The sequence below is a fragment of the Agelaius tricolor genome, unplaced genomic scaffold, assembly GCF_023055355.1.
Source record: "Agelaius tricolor isolate 1412-34295 unplaced genomic scaffold, bAgeTri1.0.p SCAF_13, whole genome shotgun sequence".
Classification (NCBI taxonomy): Eukaryota; Metazoa; Chordata; class Aves; order Passeriformes; family Icteridae; genus Agelaius; species Agelaius tricolor.
In genome coordinates this window covers 18,710,788-18,732,821 of record NW_027269273.1, presented here as the reverse complement: position 1 = coordinate 18,732,821, position 22,034 = coordinate 18,710,788, and the positions used below count along the sequence as shown (strand labels likewise).

The following is a 22,034-nucleotide window of genomic DNA, read 5'->3' as shown; positions in this document are numbered from 1 at the left end:
GCCAGTAACTTCTGAACCTGTTGGCTAAATGTCACGTAATTGCTGGAACTTTAGATGTTGCAGAAAGAATGGAAAATAAATTGCAATGTCACAGCTGAGAGCTGCAGCCTCGCCCTGTGCTGAAGCCCATGGAGATGGCACTTTCTAAACATAAGCTGGGCCACATGGATGAGTGGCCCCTATGAAACCTACAACCACGGGATCCCAAATGCAGGATCTCAGACTGTGCTAGTCCTTCTGCTGTGGAATGGCCTTCTTCCACTGCAAGGCCTTCTGAAAGCTTAGGAGAAATTCAAAGTATTGTTACCAAATTAGAGCTGGTATGATGCATCAGATTCTTCACAAAATTAATGTCTGAAAACTAAGGGGGTGGAGGGAGGAGAGATACCCTTGTAAAATTACATGATTCTTGTCAGGCTGGCTTGATCTTAGGAATTAGCAAAAAACAGTAGCAGGTTTGATTAAAATATGGAAGGGAGTTTTAACTTTGCTCTTGGCATAATAAAGCAGAAGCTAATAAAAACAAGATCAGATTTCAGCCTTTTAAACACATTGGTGTTTAAACACATTGGTGTTTTCCTATTGAAGCCTTGAAATATCTTCTTTTTGGGGGGCATGAAAATTATATATTGCCTCTTAGCAGTTCCTTTGTGTGGGGCACGTATGTTGTTTCTGTGATTATTTTGACAGCGATGTTCAGCTATTTCGCACCCTTTATCTTAGGGTCAGACCTGACAGGGGAGGGTAGCTCGTACTGAGACTGCTCAAGTTGAGTATTTCTGATGTTGCAGAAGTTCTCACCAATCATTGCCAAATTGCAAGGCTTGAAAGCTCTCTGTATTGTTCTGTGTGTGCTGCTGCATGCCTTGGCAGGGTATGAAAAGGAGTCCTGCTCTAGTACACCTGCAGAGCTCTGCAGTTCCTGAGACCTTTTAGAGATAAGTATCTTTTTATATGCCACCCTGGAAGTATAGGGAAACTGCCCTGTGATGTTTTCCAGGGAAATCATGGAGAACTTGCAACACTATTGTAATTTCCAAATGGCAAAAAGTTTAAAATTATTATTCTTTGACCTTTCCTAATCCATCTGATTACTTTCTTAAATGAAATGTGTGGCTTTGTTTCTAGTGAGGCAGTGTACAAGTGACATATTAGAACTGCAACTCCAAAGCAGCAGGAGATGGCCCTGCCAGAGCCCTGTGCCTCCTACTAAGTCTGCCTAAGTGCTCCTTGCATTTGACCCCTGCTCAGTAAGGCTGCATTTGAGATGCTGCTAGTGAAGTGTGGAAGCATCTCCTCTGTATATTTACATACCAAAGGCAGTAGGGTAAATCTGACGTATGCTTTGCAGTCTTTTGGTGGTGTTTTTCTTCCCAGAGTCTCCCATGGCGAGTGTCTGGTGTTCTGGGGACCCTGAAGCACTTGTATCTGCCCCAGACCTAGGCTTTTATTTACTGGTGGTGTTGATAGCAGCTTCTCCAACCACAAGGCAAGGATCCCAGCTCAGTTGCAGTTCAACATGTGTGATTCAAGATACAATTTCTCACTCACTTTCCTTTGTTAGTGATACCCTGGCAAGCATGGCATCATGTGGTCCAGCAGCCTGAGAGCAAAGAATGAAGGATCAGTTCCTTATATAGAGAGGGAATTAGATATGTCATGCATTTTATTCTTGGCTGTGATCTTTCATTGTGTCCTGTTAGATATTTGTTATGATTGTTTGCTTTCTGTCTACTTGAGCTCTACTTGTCAGCTTGGACACGTGTTCAGTCTGTCTCATCCGTCTTTGCCTACTGGGAAGTTTTTTAGTTGGCATGTTCTCTCACTATGCAAAACTCCAGGTGTTTTGCAGAGACTTGGTAGGGCTATGATGCCCTGCAGGCATCGTGCTGCTTGGCTGTTTGTCAGCTGCCTTTTCAAGTCCTCATTAGCTGCTGTATTAAGGCTCTCTGCTCTGTAAGACCTGCATGGCTTTGGCTTAGCCTGTCTTTGCTGTCTGTGCCTTGTGGGAGGAGGCTGCAGGGATGGTTCTGCTTCAGGGTAGATGCTCTGCTCAAGAAAGGCATGTTTTCCAGTTGCATCCTGATGTTCTGGTGTTATCTCCCTTTCCACATGACACTACAAAGCATACACTTATCCCTTGTCCCACAGTTCACGTTGCTGCTTCTATGAATGAGGGAAGAGAAACTCAGAGAGCTGATGATCCAACCTCTGAGTGATTGCTCTTGAGCTATATCCTGTGTGGCTCATGGGCAGGTCTTTGTGGTTGATGTAATCTAACTAATGCATATGAGAGACATCTGAGCCAGGAATTGGGAATTTAATAAGATGATGAAACTGTTGGGTTTCAAGTCTGAAAGTAATTCTTGTCAGCAGGGAATGGGAGTGGAAAGCAACTTGCCTGTACACAGTGCATCGCACCAAGGCCAGTAACATGGACATACTGCAGCACAGCTCTGCTTTTCTGAGATGCTGTTTATTCCCCGTGTCCAGCGACCCTTCTGAGTCAAGGACAGTTGGCAAATTTCTGAGCCAAGCCTTTCTTCTGTGGGCCTCTGTTTCTTCCTTTATTGTAACATGCCAAAAAAGAAAAAAAATCACTAGCAGGCTAAGTCATGCTTTAACTTGATGAGCAGTAAAACAGTGTGTTACACTGTCTCTGGGCCTTCTACGACCCCTTCTAGAAAAGATGGCACTCCAGCATGACAGCTTGCAGAGGGATGGGTTACTCCAGCTTGCAAATGCCTTCACCGCTGGTGTGTGAAGATGGCTCTGCCTTTCCAGATGTCTTCATCTCCCCTAGCCATTCTTTCTAGGCTTTGAGTGAGAAACTTGAAGATTTTAAGTACTTTCTTGGGTGTATGATAGCTGCTTCATCTTTGCTGGTAGATGATGGCTTTTGACAAGATACTAAATGTATTGGAAATTCAAGTGTAAAATGTAGTCTTAGAAAAAGCAGTAACTAATTTGCAACTGAGTGCAGCTCCAGCTCAATCAGACAATTGCTAAAAATAATCTACCTTCTAATTCCACTGGTGATCTCTAATTAGAGAAGTCTTCTGATTCATAACCTGCGTGTAGGACAAGATCAGAGACTGAAGTGGTTTTGCCAGTCTGGAAAGAATCAGTGTTTGGGGAGGTAATTCTGGGGGGAGATCAGCTGTTCTGACACTGATGGTAGCAACTTTGCTCTTCATTTATACTGAGCCTTTACCCCAGCTAAATACAGTAGGGTGCAGTTTTTCCAGCAGTGTCTTCTTTTTAGGCAGAGAAGATGCCCTCCTTGGTGGGCATCCGCTTCCTAAAGATTTTATTTTTCCTTTAAAAAAACCCCACACCTACCCCAGAAAACCCAATCCATGAGCACAGGAAGAACATTATATATGTTACATTGTTGTTTCCTGCTTGAAGCTGTTAGGTTGAGCATTTTAAGACACCTATGTCACTTTGCTGCAGAAGCAGCACAGCAAGGAAGAGGGAGCCTTTTCAGCTGAAGTATTTCACATCTCCTGAGACTGGGATCTGAGTACTTTTTAGCCACTTGTCGATTTCATTTCTTAGGTTGACTTCTGTTGTCTGTAATGAGGCAGTGAGAGATCAGCTGGCCTTGCTGAGATGTGAAACTTCTGATAACTGCAGGAAATGTAGGGGATGTGAGCTTGTACCAGATTATTTCTTTGTAAGATAATGGTAATTTTGCCAGGTAATGCCATTCACTGAATAGCATGTGTCCCTGAAAAACAGGGAGTGTAACTTCCTCCGAGCTCAAGGCTTTATGCCTCTTTCAGAGAGAGCACAGCCAGTGGAGAAGCACCGTGCCAGGCACAAGGTCACTTGTGACGCAGAGGGGACCATGCCTGTTCCCAGGCACAGCGCTGCTGCCTGTAGAGCCCAGAGACTGAAGGGAATCATTGGGTCCTCTAAGAGGAAAGCAGCAGTGTTTTGGTCACTTGTGGGTTCCTGTCACTTCAGAAATAGCAGAAGACATCTTTAGTCTTTATATACCTTGTGAACATCTTGATGTGCTGTACAGCCCATGTGTGGGAGCCTGTGCTAAAGATGGGACTATCTGGAATTGAACAAGCCAACTGTTTTAAGTGAGCAGAAAATGGAGGAGATTTTTGTCTTGACTTTGTAACATCTGCTGCATTGGGAACAGGAGGTAGTTTTCTTTTTTTCAATTGAGAAAGAAAAAACAAACTTGCATTTGCCATTTAAAATGATTAATGGAGAAATACGTAGTTATCTCTCCATTAACCTAACTCTATAGATGTTCAAATTATTTGTCTGTAGTTATTTTTCATCTGCTCTTTGGGAGAGCAAATGTCCCTGAATATTATCGTAATTGTAGCTATTTAGAGAAGGAAACCAGAAAGTCAGCTGTTATGGGTCCTGGAAAACATGGAGCAGAGTAGGGTGGAGTGGTGTGGGTTTTCCTCTCTGCAGTGAAGGATGCTGTTGATGTGAAATTCAACAGGTTTGATGCTTGCCTTTTTCTCCAGCAGTAGATTTTCCATGAGGATTAATGATATTTTAGCTTGATAAATAAATAAATTTTTTCTTCTAGCTTTTACTTTCAACAGATATCTGATCAAAACTACTGTTTCTTTCAGGTTTTATCTTCATGAGTGTTTCAGGTTTTACAGTAGTGCTCGTATGCACCAGAGTTGCGCTGGCCTTGTTTAGCACACTTGACTCATCTCACCGGCTCCTGTTTAAACTAATTTAAAGCAAAGACCATGTGCTTGGGGAAAAGGCAGAAGCCACTTCTAAATGTGATTGGGTTGAAGAATGTGACATATCAATTAGCATGAGTGATGTGGCCATGCTCCTGAATTTTATTTCCCTTTTTGGAGAACTTCTTATAGCAGCTTTTTTTACTGCTTGTAGGTATGCAGCAGCATCCCAGTATCCATTCCATTGTATTGCTCCACTTATCACCAGGTTCCTTCAAAACCACCTTTTGTCCCACAGAATTTTGCTGTCTGCTGGCTTGGGCCTCCCCTCTCCCTTACTAGACACTTGGAGATGGCTTTGAAACACATGTTGGAGTAAAAACTGGTAATCATTTAGGAGTGGGTCAGAAGGGCACTGCAAGTCAGCCTGTTCTCCAGAGCAAGGAACCTGTGCAGACCTGTGCAGTTCTAAGTGTTTCTCATTAGTAAGCACCATTTTCCTGTACCTGGGTACTTCACTCTGTTTCAGTAGCGTTCTGCAGCTGACTGTGTTTGGCTGGCAATGAGCAGCTAGTGGATGATAGCTGGACTTTACTGCTGTAATTCTGGCAGTAGAAAGCTGTGATGGATTTCCTTTAATAGGATTCTATACAGGTCTTGCAAGTGCATAGAAATGGATTGGTGGAGTTTTGTGCTGTTGTTCTAAATTTCTCATAAAGTCTCTAAACATTGAAATGCTTTTAGAAATGAAGGGCCTAATATTGGGTGGGACAGAAAGGGTCAACACTTGATTGTTGAATTGAGAACAGGGACAACGGGTGAGGATGCAACTGCTGGACACTGTTTCCTTGTCTGTGCAAGAAGGCAGTGATTAAAAGAATCCACAGTCACGTATTTATCTCATGATTGCATCCAGTGGCTATTTTAGGTACAGTGGGGATGAATGGCTCTTTATAGAGTGTGGTAAGAATGCCTTGTCTGTGGGTTTCAGTAATGCCAGTCCCTTTCTCGGGTGGCACAGAGCACTGTTGTGGGGGAAGGATGGTCAGAAGCAGCACACACGTGCCAGCAGGCTGGCGTGCAATAACACCCTGCTGAAGGGAAGCGGTGTGGGCGCTGTGCTGCTGCCAGCCTGTGTTGGTGTCAGCTCTGGCACTGGGAGCTGGCCTGTGACTGTTTGTCAGCCATCTGGAAACAGTTGTCTGGCCTTTCAACTACACCAGGGGCACTTAAAATATGATAGACACATGCAGACTTTTTAACCACCCAGCAAATCCCATGATAAGGTTGCAGCTGGAAGAGGCTGTCTTGTTCTGGCACTGGAAGGGATTTAGTTCATTTCACAGACCTGGGCTCTGTCTGTGGGCTTTGTACAGCCTTACTTTTTAATGATCATGCTATGACACAGAGGTTCTTAAACTATGGGCATAGTTTTCATGTTGAAGTCTATGAAAAATACCATGTTTGTCTGCCGAGCAACTTTCTCAAATCAAGATCTGGCAATTTTTGGTGACAATGCAGGTGTGAAACTGAGAGACTGACTCAGATGTGTAATGCTGTTATTGCTTGTCTTACTGTAGTGCTTCAGTCTGTGCTCTTAGTTGTGCCAGGTATATTGCCATGGTAAGGAACACTACCACCCCACAAAAGCTCTCTGTGTGGCTGGAACAGCCGGGAAATGGGAAGTGGAAGTACTGTTATCCTTCCATTGCACAGAAGTGGCTAAACCAAAGAACTCCAATGATTTGCTTTCTTGAACCATAGCCAGTGAGCACACCTCTGTGTTTGTGATACTTGAAATAAAGGTGGGCAGCAGGGTCAGTGAGGTGTGGACTCTACTCCCCCAGCACGTTGTTCTGCCTGGAGGAAAGTTCTCGTGCAGGTCCCAGTATTGGTCCTTCCCACATTGCCTTTTGCACGGGGGATTCCTGGATGTAGCAAATGTACAGAGAAGGCATCAGAATGGAAAAAGATAGAAATAGAAAGCCTTTAAGGAAACATACTATGCCTGAGTATATTCCTCAATAAAAAGTTCTCACTGAAGTCTGTTATACCTTAATGACTCATGGTATTTCCCTGTATTTAACATGTATTTAGAATTTTTAAATCTGGGGGATTGCAAATGGCTTCTGGTAGTGAGTTTGGCATCAGAAATCAAGTTACTTTAAAATGTTACAATTTATGGTTGAAATCAAACTTACCTGTGCCACGCAAGTTAGCAGAAGAATCAGGTCCAAGATGTTTGGTACATTGCTCTTTTTACTCTGCATTTGAACTTCTGCAGACTCTGGTTTTAGGCTCTCCAGTTGCTTTGAGCAAGTCCTAAAGAATGTGGTTTATAGGTGTTTCTTCCGAGTTTAAAGGCTTATCATAGTGATCCAGAAATCTAGATTTTATTAAAGCTTCCACAGCAAAAACATGTTTTAACTTAAACCTATAAATGCAGTTACCTGACATTTAACTCATAAATCATTCAAAAGAAATGCATTCTTATGTGCATGGCTTTGGAAATTTCTTACTCACCCAAAGACAAAGAAAGAATGATGTCACATTTCTTCCAAACACAGAATCATATAATCAATAGTACATTCTTTTTACTCTGCCTTAAGAGGAGTGTTTTGCCTGGTAGCAGTTAAACAATACTGAAGAATGTTGATTAGGTGCCTGTTGTTTGTAAATGGCTTTTACAACTGTTCCTCTCTGATGTGAAGGAAAATAAGTGATGTAGCACAGAATTTTCCTAAAAATGCATTGTTGTTATCTCTGTATGATATAGAATGTGAGCAATGTCCTCACTGAACAATGGTGAAATTGTTCTGTTTCATCACTGTCTTTCATTGTAAATATTTATACTGGTTTAGAGACTCAGGCTTTTGTTGTCTTCAATGCAAGTGTATGCATTTTTTAATAACCTTTAATAATTTTGAAGATAAAAATAGAGAGCAATTTTTTTCCTTGGATTTCAGAACTGATTTAGAGTTTTATGAGCACCAAAAGGATTATAATAGAGAATGGGAAAGGATCATAAATTATCTATAGGTGTTACATGGTATCATGTGGACTTGTGTACTAGACTAGAAATTTACATGCAAGTAACTGATGCAAATTCCTCTCTCTGGTCTATATATGTATTAGTATGTCTCTTCTTCCATTGGATTATAATCTTCATTACATTTTCTTTTTAAAAATATCAATTGTCATATGGAGCGCTTTGCCAAATCCCAATGATCATGTGGGCTTCTCCCCAATAGATTTGGAGTTATTCTGGAGGTCTGGGGTGTTTCCTTGTCCCTGATGTCCCTTGCTGTCTTTCTGAGGCATGTCATAGTTTTGTGGGTTTTGGTGTTTGCGCATGAGTGAGGGGAGTGGTTTTGTATTCAGTAGCTGTACTGTGGACCCTTCTGTGCTGATTGCAGGATGATCTGCAATTGCAGTCAACCAGCTGCAGCAGTCTTGGTGAGCCAGTCCCAAACCTGTGCTCAAATTGGAATCCATGTAGGTTACTGCTGTGCGTTACTTTTGGACATGCTGTGAAGAGGGAAAGACAGCTCTTCTCAGAAACTGTAGGAATGAGTGTAATACTGTGGCATGTTCTTCTCTGAGTATTGTAGCAAAGCAAGTCTTCATCCATATCTTTTAGAAAAAATTTAAGTTGTGTGATGAAGACATCCTAATTTTTGATCTGCAGGGTGGCTTCAGTGCCAAGTTGGAGGGAAGAATGCCTCTTCTGGAGAGGGGCATTAGTTTCTCAGGAAGCCAGTCTCTACTCATGCTGGGAGTTGATGGGATCATGACTAAAAGTGATAAGGCAAGCCCCAAACAGGCTGTGGTGTAATGTCCTGCTTACAGCAAAGCTGTAAAGACTCACAGTTTGCTCCGAGTAGGATTCATGTGCTAGACTTGCTCTGTTCAGAAGCAAGATGTCTTTAATGTGAAGGGGTGATGAGGAGAAATGGTGATTATTGAGGCAAGAGAGTGAATGGCACCTCCTTATGCAAATAGATTTGGGAATTCAGTGGAGCAAGTAAAGGAATTTGCTGGCTGAGAAAACAGGAGCCCTGGCTGTTAGTTCTCCCTGGCCTCCATCATTAGGACTTTCCAATGTAAAGAATCAAACTCTTGCTTTACTTCTTTTTCTTTTTGCTTGTTGTAGTTTGAGACTGTCCCATAATAACATTGCTGATGTTATTATGGTCTGTTTCATAAAAAAATATACAAAGGGAGTTTCTTAAAAATGTCTGTGAACCAGCAAACTGCTGATGCTAAAGAAGTTTTGCGCCTGTAGCAGGAGCTTACTGCCCCAGGTGTGTGTGAAGCACCTGGTGCTTTGTTTTTTTCCACAGGACATCAGGATTGATCAGTGATGCTTCTGATGCAGGTAAATTGCTATTAGTAACAGGAGCAGACAAAAGTAATTTCTTTGTTTCTCAGGGGACTGTAGTGACTGTACTATTGTGTTATTGTAACAGAGGGAAGTGACATTTGTTTTCCTGAATGCTAACCAAGCTAGTTCATAATTGCATTGATCAGCTGATTTAATTTGAAGGGAACAGTTTTTAAGGAACTTGTTTTTCAGGGTCCAGATGCTGCTCAGCTTCCATTGAAATCGTGGGAAGGGGTTGCTAAGAGTTTTGGGACCGTTATTTACTGAGACTGTAGTTTAACTGCTTGCTTGTCTAGTTGTATTATATTCATAAAAATAACCGTATTCTTATTTGGAGAGGAGTTAGCCAGAGCTGGCAGATAGCTCTGTTTCTCTGTGGGTTATGTGTAGTCTGCACCTGTATATTGAGAAACTTTCAAAGGGAAGATGGGGAACTTGCAGAAGAAACTCTTGTCCCCTTTCTAAGTCTTTCTTTTGATTTCAACTACTCAATAACATGATTTAAAAATATATTTGAACTTAATGAAGCTGATTATCTGGGGGGCACTAGCTGGTGGAGGAAAGGAGGAACTAAGATTATAAAGGGAGAAATTACAGCTAAGCTGGTAAACAGTGCAAGATGCATGGGCAGACACAGAGCTGTAAATAGCAATAATCCAGAATTATATCTGCCTGGTCTGAATACAAGGACTCTTTTCGGGGTTAGTACAACATTAGAAGTGAAATGTGAAAGGTACTGCAGGAAAGGAAGTGTTAGTTCCTCTTCCTTAAGCTCTGTTGATTAGATTTGTTTGTCAAGTTAACAAATGCATGTGAAGTGCATGAGGCTTGATAACATCTCTTAAATACTGCTGTTAACAAAGTACTGATTAAGCTACAGTAAACTAAACTGAAACGCAGATGCAGGATCCTCTTTTTGAAAATGCACATCTGTCATCTCTAGAAGAGCATTACGTAACATACATTAGTAGGGGAAGAGTCCGAACAAGCTCAGAATGAAATAAATAAAAGCTTCAAACTGGAGCCAACCCAAGCTGATAGGATTGAAATATTTGCAGATATGGAAAATGTAGTGTACAGAAAGTAGACATAAGCTATATCCATCTGAAATGTCAAAGTAGCTAGGAAAAGTTAAGATGCACACAGGAATATACTAAAATCACTGGGTGAGGGCTTTTGTTACCCTCAGAGCAATGACAAAAAACACAAAACCAAAGGAGTTTTTTTAATGGAGCTTTGAGTTTTCACGTCAAGACCTCCAGCAAAAAAAGATTCCAAATCTGCATTAAAAGATTGTTTTAAGTCTTATTATGAGCAAGTAAGCCAGCTGATGAAGATGTTACACCATCTAGCAGCAAATTTCCTCGGGGCGTTTCCATTCCTTCCTGGGTTGGTCAGGCTTTGTGCTGCATAGAGGGGAAGTTTCAGAAGACCAGATTGCATGGCCACAATCCACAAAGTCTCAGAGCAGAATTTTCAGCCTGCATCTGGAAGGTGCCCTGCAGTTCTACAGATTGATTTAACCCCTGGCAAGATTGTCACAGCAGTGGATGGTACTTCAGTGTCTGTATTATGTGGACATCAGTGATCTGTTGCTTTATTTTTAACCCGTCCACCCTGCTACAGATTGTCAGAGCACTGACATAGGTGATGCTGCTCACAGTCACTGCTGTAGGCTAGGACAGTTGAAAAGAAGTTAAGAAACCTTGAGGCAGATCAGAACAACTCACAGGTGAAATTCTTTCCAATTCCCTTCTGTTAGTGACTATCATCTTCCCTTTGCCACAGGTTCCAGGGCATATCTTTCATGCATATAAAGACATATTATTTTAATCTAGAATACCTATTGTACTTTAAACAGGAAAGCAACTGACCTATGTGGCTGGTGTATTTTTTCCCCTTCTGAGTAACACAAAGCATCTGTACACACTTAATGCATCCTTGGGATGCATTTCTTTTGGTAAGGCCTGTGTACATCTGCAGCCAGTGCCACTACAGCTCCAGAGCTTCTTTTGAAGTTGTCCAGCATACCCTGTGTAGCAGGGGAATATGGTGGACTCTGAAGTATAAATGACCTAAGAGAATCTGCTGTTCACATAGCATGTTTATAGACTCTGGTAGGTACCAAACCAGAGACAGGAAATCATTATTTGTGCTTATTTGCCCCTTTTCAGCTGTGAATCTTTGGCAAAGAGTAGTTTAGCCTTTATTTTGGAACATGTAATGGGCAGAGGGCTGCATTAGGGGGCAGGTGAGGAAGGACTTCCATCTGCATTCTTCCAATGGCACTTGACACCCTAACAATCCAGCAAGATCATTTGGTTCATCTCACATTCTTGCTGTCACTTGGGAAGCTGAGGTCTTGACAGGGTGGATGATTAAAGCAGGAATTCCAAGTGGTTTCCAGCTACTTCTGTTATACTGAGCTTTCTTGTTGTTGTTGTCCCTTCTCATTGTTGAGGGATATATCTGGTGCAGGTAGTTCAGATGCAGACTGAGCTCTGGGTGGGAGCCCGAGACGAGAGGCCATGAATTGCCAACCTCTTGGACATCAAAGGGCATGAAGATGAATGGTGCCAGTGAGGTGGGTGAATGGACACTGGGAGACACAGCAGGAGCAGGGGACTCAGGACAAAGAGTGAGATTTGTGTGCAGGTAGACTGTGATGGGATAAAAGCCCAGAGGCGTCCTTTGTTGGGGGTACTCCTTGGAGGCACCAGCTCAGGCTGCTGTGTTACTGCCCTGTGAATAAATGGTTTTGTGGAACAAGACATCTGAGATGCTGCCATGGGAAACCTGGGGACAAACCAGTAAGCAAACCTGGTCAGACTGTGTGAATGGGGTGTGCAGGGAGTCAAGCAGGGGTCTCATGGGAGCCTCCTGCTTTGAAGGGGCTTCAGTCCCAGCAGTGAAAGTCTCTGGTGTTGGGAGTGCAACTGCCAGAGTCACGTGAATGGTCAGACTGGAAGGTTTCCTTAACACCAAGTACTTCCTGCTCCTAACCCAGAACTAATTTTCTGCTTCTGTCAGATGTACTGTTCAAGGGAATGCCCCAGCCACCAGGCCCAAGTCATGTGCATGCTTTTCCTTCCTTTTGTACTTCTCAGCTACCTTGAGAGACTCTGTCCTGTGTTCTCTGAATCTGGCTGATTTTGCTGCAGCTTTGTGGTTCTAGCAACATTATGAGGACCTGGGTGGTGTGGTTCCAGGTATCTGCAGGCATTTTTAGTTAGTGTTTTGCCTATCCTGCAGAAAGCAAAACTGGACTACCTGAGTGGGTGAAATCTTAGCTCCACTGAGCTAAGATCATCTGGGGGCTCTGCAGCCAGGATTTTGACCTCTTTTGTCTTTTGAAATGGCATTTGTTTCTGAAGACTCTCGGCAATGGCAGTATGGCTAGAATCCATCTTTTAGGAACCACTGTGGCTATAGATAAGAGTAACAACTGAGCTTCAAGCTGTCCTCTGTCTTGGCATGCCCATGTGCCCCAGCCAGCTTTGCAGGAAGTTATGAACCAAATAAAACACAGTGAAGGAGGAAGCTGAGCCCCTACCTGGCACCTCCTGGGCAAGTGTACTCTGCTGTTGGATGGAGATGCTGTAGTAATGAGTTCTCATTTTGTGTGAGGTATGGCCTAAACATCTAACTGGAATCCTGAACAAAAGGGACTATCTAGGGGCAGTCTCATTGCCTTAGCACTTCTTCCTTTTTGGCAGGCCCCCAATTTGATGTGCTTCAAGTTTGGATCCTACTTTGCAGGTGCCCAACTCCTCACCTTTGAATCAGGTAGGACGTGGAATAAATTTAGCTGTGAGATATCCTGTGGAACTTGTCATAACTCGCTTTGAGTGGCACTGCTTTTCTGGCACGCTTGTCTGTTTGTACTCGGTACTGCAGATGGTCCGTTCATTCACGTAACTTTATCCTTTAATTAGCACTGTGGACTTAAAGTGCTTTGGGTTGATACAGACAGAATTTGAGTTGTGTGCATTATTAGGGACCCAGCAGATTGGGGATGCGACAGGGTGGCATCTGGGTTTAGTTTACAGCTTTCTCTAAGCCACCCTTGAACAAAGGCAGGCTTTATTAGAGCGTCTGCCAGGCTTCTTTACCAGAGGAGAGCTGTTTCACATCATCTTTGAATACACAGTTGGATTATATCTGCTGTTTGAGCTCTTTCAAAGAATTCTAACACATGCTGTCCTTGAAATACCTGCAAAAAAACTGGTTTGACTTGTTTGCCATCATCAGAGTGGGTTAACTGTGTTTTCCAATAATTTTCCGTGTTCTCTTTATAGTCATAACTTGTCCTTGCCTGCAAGCCCAGAACCCTTTTCGAGGGGAGACACAGAGCAGAACTCCTTCACTTTTGCTCCATTACATATCACCTGGCATATTTTCATTGAAGCTTAATCTTCTCTGGATTTCCTTTCTCTGTGTTTTCTTGGGAAAATACCTTCCCTTCCCGCCTTGTTTATTGTGGTTTGATAATCCCATCTCAGTCTGTGTTTATATTTCCTCTGGCTTGGCTCTTTTAGAGGATGTAACTAAGCAGGTGTGGGGAGGATCTGAGGAGGTTCTGTGTTTCCTCTTTGTGCTGGGATTCAATAATGCTGGTAAATCTCATGTTTCCATTTGTCCTCCAGTAAGGAAGTGTCCTTGTTGCCAGTTTATGCACACTGATATATTTTACTTTTAAAGTAAGTGATGCCTGAAAGTTACGGAGGCGTTGCCTTTAAAGCTCTCATGCGTGCTCTATGATGCTGTCTTGGCCTCTCTGGGAGTAACACAAATCCTGCCCACGTGTCAGTAAAGCTCTTGAACTTGGCTGAGCGCTCAAACGGGCAAACAGCATCAGGCAGCAGATGGAGTGTGTGATTGGGATGCAGCAGGCCTTGCTTACATTTTCGGTTTTGTTCATCATTTTCTCTACACCCTTTGATAATTCTTTCCCCCTCAGTGAAAAGAGGATAGTGAACTGTCATTCTCCATATAAAGTGCCTTGGAACTTAATTTTTTTTCCCCTATTGTTTAATCAAAATCAGTCAAACAGTTGATCCTGTTTTGATTTTACACAACTGCAGTATTCCTGTGGAGTCTAGTGGAAATAAGCCAAGCTTTTTAGGTTTTTGATTCCATGAAATATGCTGAATGGTCTGGTTCTATCTTCAAAACTTCCAATTAAATGTTAAATAAAAAATGTGTACAATATAAATTAAGGGTATGCACTAAGTGCTAAGATATACTATTTCCAAATTATTAAACAACATAATACATAGGGCATTTATCTAGTCTCTGATTTTTGCTTTTTCAGATTCAGAACCAGACAAACAAAAAGTTGGTATGTTATGGAAACAGAAGAACAGTGCATCGTTCAGTTGCCCTGTTTAATATAGTCCCTGCTGTGTTAATTCCTTTCTAATCTGTTCTTTAAACACAATTGATTGTGTCTCATTTATGGCAAATTAACATTCCAAATAAACACTCCATGATATTACATGTTTCAAAAAGCTTTTTATTAATTTTAACTTCACTAATCTAATAAAAGGTATGGTTCATTATGCCTGCCTTTCAGATTAGCATTGCCAATTTTGGCTAATTTATGTCTATCACTATCCTTCCTATGTGTAATGCTTCCCTGTTACATTAGTAGAAGAAGGATAAAGTGTGTGTAGTCCTTCCAGTGAATTCACAATCCCTAGTGAGGGATTTTGTTTATATTAATCTCTACTAGTCTTAGGAAAGGAACAGCTCATGTGATACATCTTTCAACTGGTACAGGTTTATATGAATGACAAGAACCAAATGCAGGCTATTGTCTGTTTTTAGCCAAAGCTGCAGCATTCAGGTGTTTTTAGGATGATTCCTGAGGCAATTCCACCCAGTATGGGGGGTTGGCAGTTTAGGAAACTTACCTGTGTGAGCTTTGTTCCTTGCACCTCCGGGTAGCACGCTCAGTTTGGATAGCTGCTCTTCCTCCCTCCCCTGTCCAAGCAAACTCAGCATGATCCCTGCCCCTCTAGCTCTGCTCTTAGAATGCATTCAGAACTGGTTGAGAATTTGTTCATTTTGCGTTAATTGTGCTCTGACCTGTCTAGTTAAAATTCTTTAAAATTTCTGTGTCTCTTCTCACCCAGCAAGGGCACCAGAATCCAGAGAAAATAAGACATGTCTTGGTCCAGTGGATGGCATAGCTTTGGTTTAGAAATTACTACATTTCAAGCTACTTTAACATCATCTAATATTTTTTTTTTTTAGTTGCAAGGCCTTACAATGGCACAGAATGAGCACTGCGTTCAAGCCTCCTTCCTGTAAATGATAGGACCAAACAAGGCGGTGTGATGAACATGCCACTGCATCAAATCTCTGTCATTCCAGCTCAGGATGTTACCTCTTCCAGAGTCTCCAGGAGCAAGACCAAAGAAAAGGAGGAACAGGTACTGTCAGATGTGCTTGATTTTCACTGGAAGTTATCTAAGTATAAAATGATAGGGGCTACCAAATCAGACCTGATTCTGTTCCAAAGCCCTAACTCCATTACTGCTGCTTTTAGTAAGGACAAACACTACCAAATTATCTTCTTATTTTTGTGTTTGCTATTTTAAAGCAGCTGTCTGCAAAATTCTAGAGATTGTTGTTGAGTAACTTCTGCAAAATGCAAGCTACAGCCATCTATTTTGCATAAGAATTCAAGGCAGATAGAGATTTGGATGATTGCTCTAATACCATTGTGGTAGAAGCTGTTACAGGTGTATTTAAAGAAAAATTATATGGAATGTGAACTCATATATGTAGCCATGCATCCTGTTTTTCTTTGCTCTTGGTAGCATGTAGTAGCTGTGCTGTATTTCAAAGTGACTAGAATATCACAAGGAGTGCTGTATACACCCATATGTATACATACTGTACTGGTTTATGCAATATGATTTGGATTCTTAATTTGGGAGTATGTGTGTGAGTGGAATCAATCTGAGGTCTTGCTGTGGTGCTAATGCAAAAATATCTGTAGTATCTACTGATTATAAGTCCAGTAAAATCCAATCAATACTCTACTTAACAGTTTGTAATAGCATGTGAAGAAGACTAGACCATGTCTAATCTTCACATGTGAACCTTATTTATCTGGACTGTGTCTGACGCAGCCCAAAAACCTTAATGTGCATTGTGCTTTAGTGTACACTGTGCGGCATTGATTTTATATTATCTGTCAGTTCCACAAAAACATCTTTGTGGTTTTGTAGCTTTAGCATAGAATGACATCAGGAGAACGTTCACATTATGGTACAGCTGCAGCACTTGCTTTGTGGACTGCTCAGCAGTGGTTAACTCTGAGGAGACCTGTAGTGGTGTTGATTACAGATAGGGTGTAGCTTATCTATAAGGGACCAGAAAGGCACTGTCATGTTACAGTAAGGGATTCACCAAGACTAACTTTGAGTAGGGTAAAAGAGTAATTTCTGATGCGTTGTGATAATTTCCCCTGATGACCCATCTCACCTGATAGCTGTCTAGATTGCACCTTTCAAAGTCACCAGGAGAAATAAACTGTCCTAATATTGGCTGTTTTGATTATTTTCTTAGTAACATCTTAATGGATTCTAGCCCTTCAGATTCTTAAACCAGATTCTTAATTAGGCTGGCACACTGCTACCTTTGGTTGCTAGAACTAGGCAAGAAGTTACTATCACAGAGAAGATGCTCTCAATCCATCAAGCGCCTTGTCTCAGGAGTCCGCTGGGATCTGTCACTTCCCACCTGTCACACAGAGTTACTGTCTGGGCAGCTCCCTGGGTAAGAGGGCTCTGCTGTTTCCTCCCTTTGGTGCTCTCCCATATAGTTACTGTAAGTGCTGAGAGTGAAACAGCTCCTTTGTCAAATACAGGGCAGTGCTGTGAATTTACTACTCTGCTTTGGGGCAGTGGAGATTAGGAGGCAGATCAGAACAACTTGAGCCTCTAACCATGCAGTGGGCTCAAGTGAGAGTCTCAACTCTTCTTCTAAACATGTTTTTAGTTTCCAACACAGTGAATTCGGTGTTAACAAATATCCCTTGTGTTTCCTTCATGATAACTAGTTGAAATGTTGGTTATTGTTCCCCTTGCTGGGTTGCTGTTATATTTTTAAGCCTTGGCACATTAGAAGCAGAACAGAATACTTGTTTAAATATGTGCAGTGTTGAAGAGGAAGTGGGACCATGCAAGCAATAGATTAGGCTAACTTGGAAACACTTTGTTTCCCAAGTCTTGTCTTTCCTGTCCCCATCAGCATATTCATTCACCTCCAGGTGTCCTGCATTCTGCCAAAACTACAGCTGGAACAGTTCTGGGTGAGCTGTCAGCTGTACTGACACTGTGGCTGCTCCTGTGCACATGAGCCTGGCTCTTATACTCCCTTCCTCACTCCTGCTTCTGGTGTTAACCTTTAATGCTGGATCTTACAATGAGCTGGAGGGCAATCAATTTGTTAATGTGCTGACTTTGACCAATCCAGTTAAACTTTTATATTGCATCAGTTAGGATGTTCAAGGATACTTTATAGTCAGAGTCCCTGTTAACTCTTGGATGCAGTCAAGACCCACTGGGCAAGTCTGAGTTTTGCTCATATTTAAAGAATATAGTAAAGGGGAGATGGGATGCAAGAGAAAAAGAATTTCAAGATTATCCTTGCCATATTTTAAATCAGTTTTTTGTTTCAAAATACCTGTTTTCTGTTGAGATAGCAACTCCAAGATAAAGGGCAGCAATGCAGCTGAACATGATCCTGTATTGGGCAAATCTGCTGAGCAGTTGCAGGTACTTGTTGTGCCCTAGGTAACATCTACTGTACAAGAGATTGATACTAGGTAGAACTGAGAAAGAAGGTGTTCCAGAACAAAGTCAGTGTAACTTCAGTACTTTCATATTTCCGTTCCATAAGTTCTCATTAGACAATACAGGTCACAGTTATTTCCTTATGTTTTAGTTGGCCTAGATATAGTTCTTATGTCTGCAAAAACATACAATAGTTTTTGAGAAAAACCTGCAGCATTTCACAGTTTGAGCCAAGTACCATGATTTTCTTACCTTGCCTTTATTATGTAATAAGTATAGTAAATTCCTTACTTTTTTCTTTGCAGGAACAGTAAGCTACTCAAACAAATGTGTACACTGTGGTCTTAAAATATTTTGAGTTGTACAAAGCCACTCAACAATCTGAAGAAAATCGAACCACAGTCAAAACCAATAGTACTGTTTCACAGATAAATATGTAGGTTTGCTTTGTAGGACCAGGCTTCTTAGACCAAGTGCATTTCCAGGTGTGCACTTCGTAGATTGACAGACTCAGGTACATATCTCCCCTGTTTATTAACAAGCTGTGGCTAAAGCCAAGGTGAATAAAGGTAGAGTGTCATCTAGCACATGAAATTTTTGTCTTGCTTTCATTTTTGCTATTTCAAGCCAGACCTTTGTTGGTACCTACATCGTGCATTGTAAGAAGTCCTTTGGAGGAAAGGCTCAAGAAGCACAGCAGCAGAAAATGAAGGTGCCAAGAGAGAGAGCTTCCACCAGTCTCTGAAAAACCAGTGTCTTTCCAATTTCCCAGAACATGCTCTATATTCTGCTATCTTTTGTAATTTTGGATGTGGTTAGTTATCCACATTTGTCGTAGAGCTGCAGAGGAAGAATTCTCAATCTGAACAGTACAGATCTCACTATTTCTTCTCTTCTATGCTTCTGGTCAAGATGTAGCTCTTTTATTTCAGGTTAAGGATTGGTTTTATTCTAGCTTTTCTTGCTACGAGAGGAAATTTTCTGGACTACTATTTTGTAACTAAATGAAGGACAGCAAGAAATCCTTACCACCTTTGTCATTACAGTGCAGTTTTTCATATTGAGTGATGTATAATACCTAGGCATGCTTAATGGCAGATTGAATTGTAGACTCAATACCTGTGGAAGACTGGCAAAAATCCTATTGAATTTGAAGAAGTGTTACGAGGAAAGATTTTTGTCTACCCTTTCTGGTCTGTGTCCTCAGTGATATGTATACATAAGAGCCCAATAGATTCAGGTTAATGTAATTTTCAACATTTAAAATAGTTGAAATCTGAGGTTAGCAGCAATATTTCATGAAACTTTCATCCATTTCCCCAGTAAAATAAGGAAGGTTGTAAAGGGATTATTACTCTTGCATTTAACTCAGATGAACTGATAGCTTTAAGGGCTATTAATAACCATCATTAGCTTCTTACTTACCCTTCACTAGGAATAGCTTGATGCTTACCTGATTTAAGGGAGAGTTGCTCTATTGTGTGTGAGAAGCCACAACCCCCTTCCCCTGTTTGGTGGGCTGTATGCTGGCAGCAGTGTTTCCTAGTGCATGCAAAAGCAAGCAGCCCTCAGTATTTCATGGGAAACAAGGAATGATGATGGCATGCAATTGAGATGGTGTTCTGCATTTGTTATGTTATATCATTGTCTTTTTGAGGGCTTGCTGCCTTCCTCCCTGAAGCAGACTGATGTCTGCTACAAGTTGTTAGTTTTACTGCAGTGAATGAATGAAGCTCCCTCAGCAATAGCTTTTCACCACTCTTCTAAAAATGTGCACCAGCCATGGCCTCTGGTGCTGTGATCTCTGCAGATCTCATAAGCAGATCAGGGATGGGTGAGATCAGTGATGGAATGAGAGATCATGAGATGTTGGTGCAAGTCATTTTTGGGCACAGTACTGTTCCTTCTCAATAACCTCAACCTGGGAATCAATACTGAGCTGTCATCAAAAAATCATACAGCTGTTATCACAGATGCAGATGAATGTTCTAGTCAGATTTAAACTTGCTGATTCCAGTTGATCAGCTGAAACTCCCTTCTCCTCACTTCTCTTGTTTTCTAAGTGCTGTGTAGTATTACTGGCTGCTGCATGCTCAGCAGAGATGCTGTGATTGTCCCTGACATCTCCAGGTACTTCTCAAAGCTGTCATCTGGAAGATACCGAGTGCCTCATTTGTGTAGATGGAATTATGGTGAGAGAAGCACATTGTGAGGCATCTTCATACAGTTCTTCTGCCTTTGTAATGATCTCCTGCATCCTGTAACAGGAAAGGCACTATGGCCTATTGATTCAAATAACCCACATCTTACTGTAAAAGCAGGACTTAGAGAAAAAAAGCAATTGATGCATTTGCAAGAGTTTGTAGTCATAGATCAGTATTCTCAAGGTAAAGGTGTGTGCTTTATGTTATTGAATCTAAAGTGACACTTTGAGAGCTGTTTTTAAGGTACAGAAGCACCCTGAACTTTCTCCATTCACTTTTTGAACTTTGAGCTGTGAATATAGTCTCTCAGTGGCTGAATTTGGTCCAGATACTCAGGCTTTGTAAGGCTCTCTGTGGGTGTGTTTGGTTTTGCTTGCCCATTAAACTAAATCATTCATTAAACAACCAGGCTCAAAATCCTTTGTGAATTTTACCCCTTTTATTTTTTGTGCTGTGATTTGTGTGTTTATGTGTAGCTATGTCATATATTAACACGGGGCCGGTATTTTTCCTTTCTGAAGTTTGCTTTGTATCAAAACCATCTAACTATGGAAGGGTTTTTGTCTGAGTATTCTTTATCTTTCCTGTGAGAAGCAGAATGTACTTCTCCTGCTGTACTTCTTGTAGGCATAGGCTCAGAGTGGGTGGGAATTGTGAAGACCTTTCTTGACAATTCAAATCTTGGTTTTTACTTTGGGTGTTTATCAAGGGATCGTAAAGCATTTCTCAGAAGAAGTTACACTTTCCACTCTTCCTGCCTCTTGCCAGCTTAAGGGCTTTCTTCTACTGTCCCATGTGTTCCTGGCAAGAGCATGACTTACTTTGCCTTTGGTACCTGGAAAACTGTCAAGAAGCACACAGCGTGAAGCCAGGCCTGAATTAAGGCAGGTCTGTAATCTGGAATTTGTTTTCTTTTACCACCTGCTAGATGGCATTGGGCAAATCCTTTGGGTTCTTGTGCTATCCTGACTCCCATCTGTGAAAGAGGGCTGGCACTGCTGACTAGCCTTGTAAAGGACTTCAGGTGTATGGATAAAAGCTGAGGAGCTGGAAGCCTTTGTCACTAGGTCCTTTGAGATGTCTGCTTTGCCAGAGTCCAGATCTGCAGACACTTGTGCTGATGGCCCAAAGCTCTGCTGCAGAACATGCTGGGCGTGGGGTATGTGGAGAGCAGAGAGGTCTTCCTCCTGGTGGTGAGCATTGCTTGATCTCAGCAAAATGTTGTGACTTTGCTGAATTTCTTCTGCTCTTATTGTGCTTGAGTGCAGGGTGAGAAGCTGGTCCTCTCAAGCCCTACTCTTGGAAGCTAGCACATGCTACTTCCCAGCAAACCCCAGTGAAAGGGGAAGAGAGGAGACAGGAAGTGGGAGGGAGGGAATGGGATAGGAGGGAGCTGCTCCTGCTTGAGCAGTCCTAACAAAAAAGTCCGATCACGCTGTTTGATTCTGCATTGTGTTTGTTTTGGAGTGTGTACAGCATGTGTGTGTGAGGAAAGGAGCAGATGGCTGCTGAGTGGGGATGAATTACAAAAGGAAAAGTGTGGGAAGTGGTTTCTGAAAGGATTTTGAGGGAAAAAAGAAAACTCTTTCTTTTAAAAATTCAGTAAACATTATGGAAACTAACAGCAGTAGATACAGCAGCAAAGTTTTAGGTAGTGATTCTTTAGAGAAGAAGCTTCGGCAGTTTCAGATTTTGCAGTTTGCTTATAGTCACTCATTTGTTTACAGTCTCTGTTTTGACTTTGCTTATTGCATGTGAGCTCCTTACTTTGATGTCTCGAGACCAGAAACTTAGAGTTAATGATTATGATCTCTAGCAGTTGCATTAACCTGAATTTTAAACCACCTCTCCAGCATTAACAAAATCTGTCTGGCTTTTATTAGCAGCTCACTTAAGCTGAGAGTCATTCCTCAGAAAATATTGTATTCCAAAAGTGCTGATGCAGTTTAATTACATGATA

General features: G+C 41.8%; 1 protein-coding gene across 5 annotated transcripts in view; it reads left to right on the top strand.

Moving 5' to 3' along the window:
• MARCHF8 (membrane associated ring-CH-type finger 8) overlaps positions 1 to 22,034 on the top strand; it is an 88,343-nt gene that overhangs the window by 6,357 nt on the left and 59,952 nt on the right. For 3 of the 5 annotated variants that reach the window (XM_071439038.1, XM_071439039.1, XM_071439036.1), the window contains exon 2: positions 15,319 to 15,497. In XM_071439038.1, the coding sequence (XP_071295139.1) occupies positions 15,402 to 15,497 (96 nt within the window). In that variant the 5' untranslated portion in view covers positions 15,319 to 15,401. Of the gene's footprint in view, positions 1 to 12,776; positions 12,847 to 15,318; positions 15,498 to 22,034 lie in introns of all 5 variants that reach the window. The other 2 variants (XM_071439037.1, XM_071439035.1) reach the window with 1 other exon arrangement.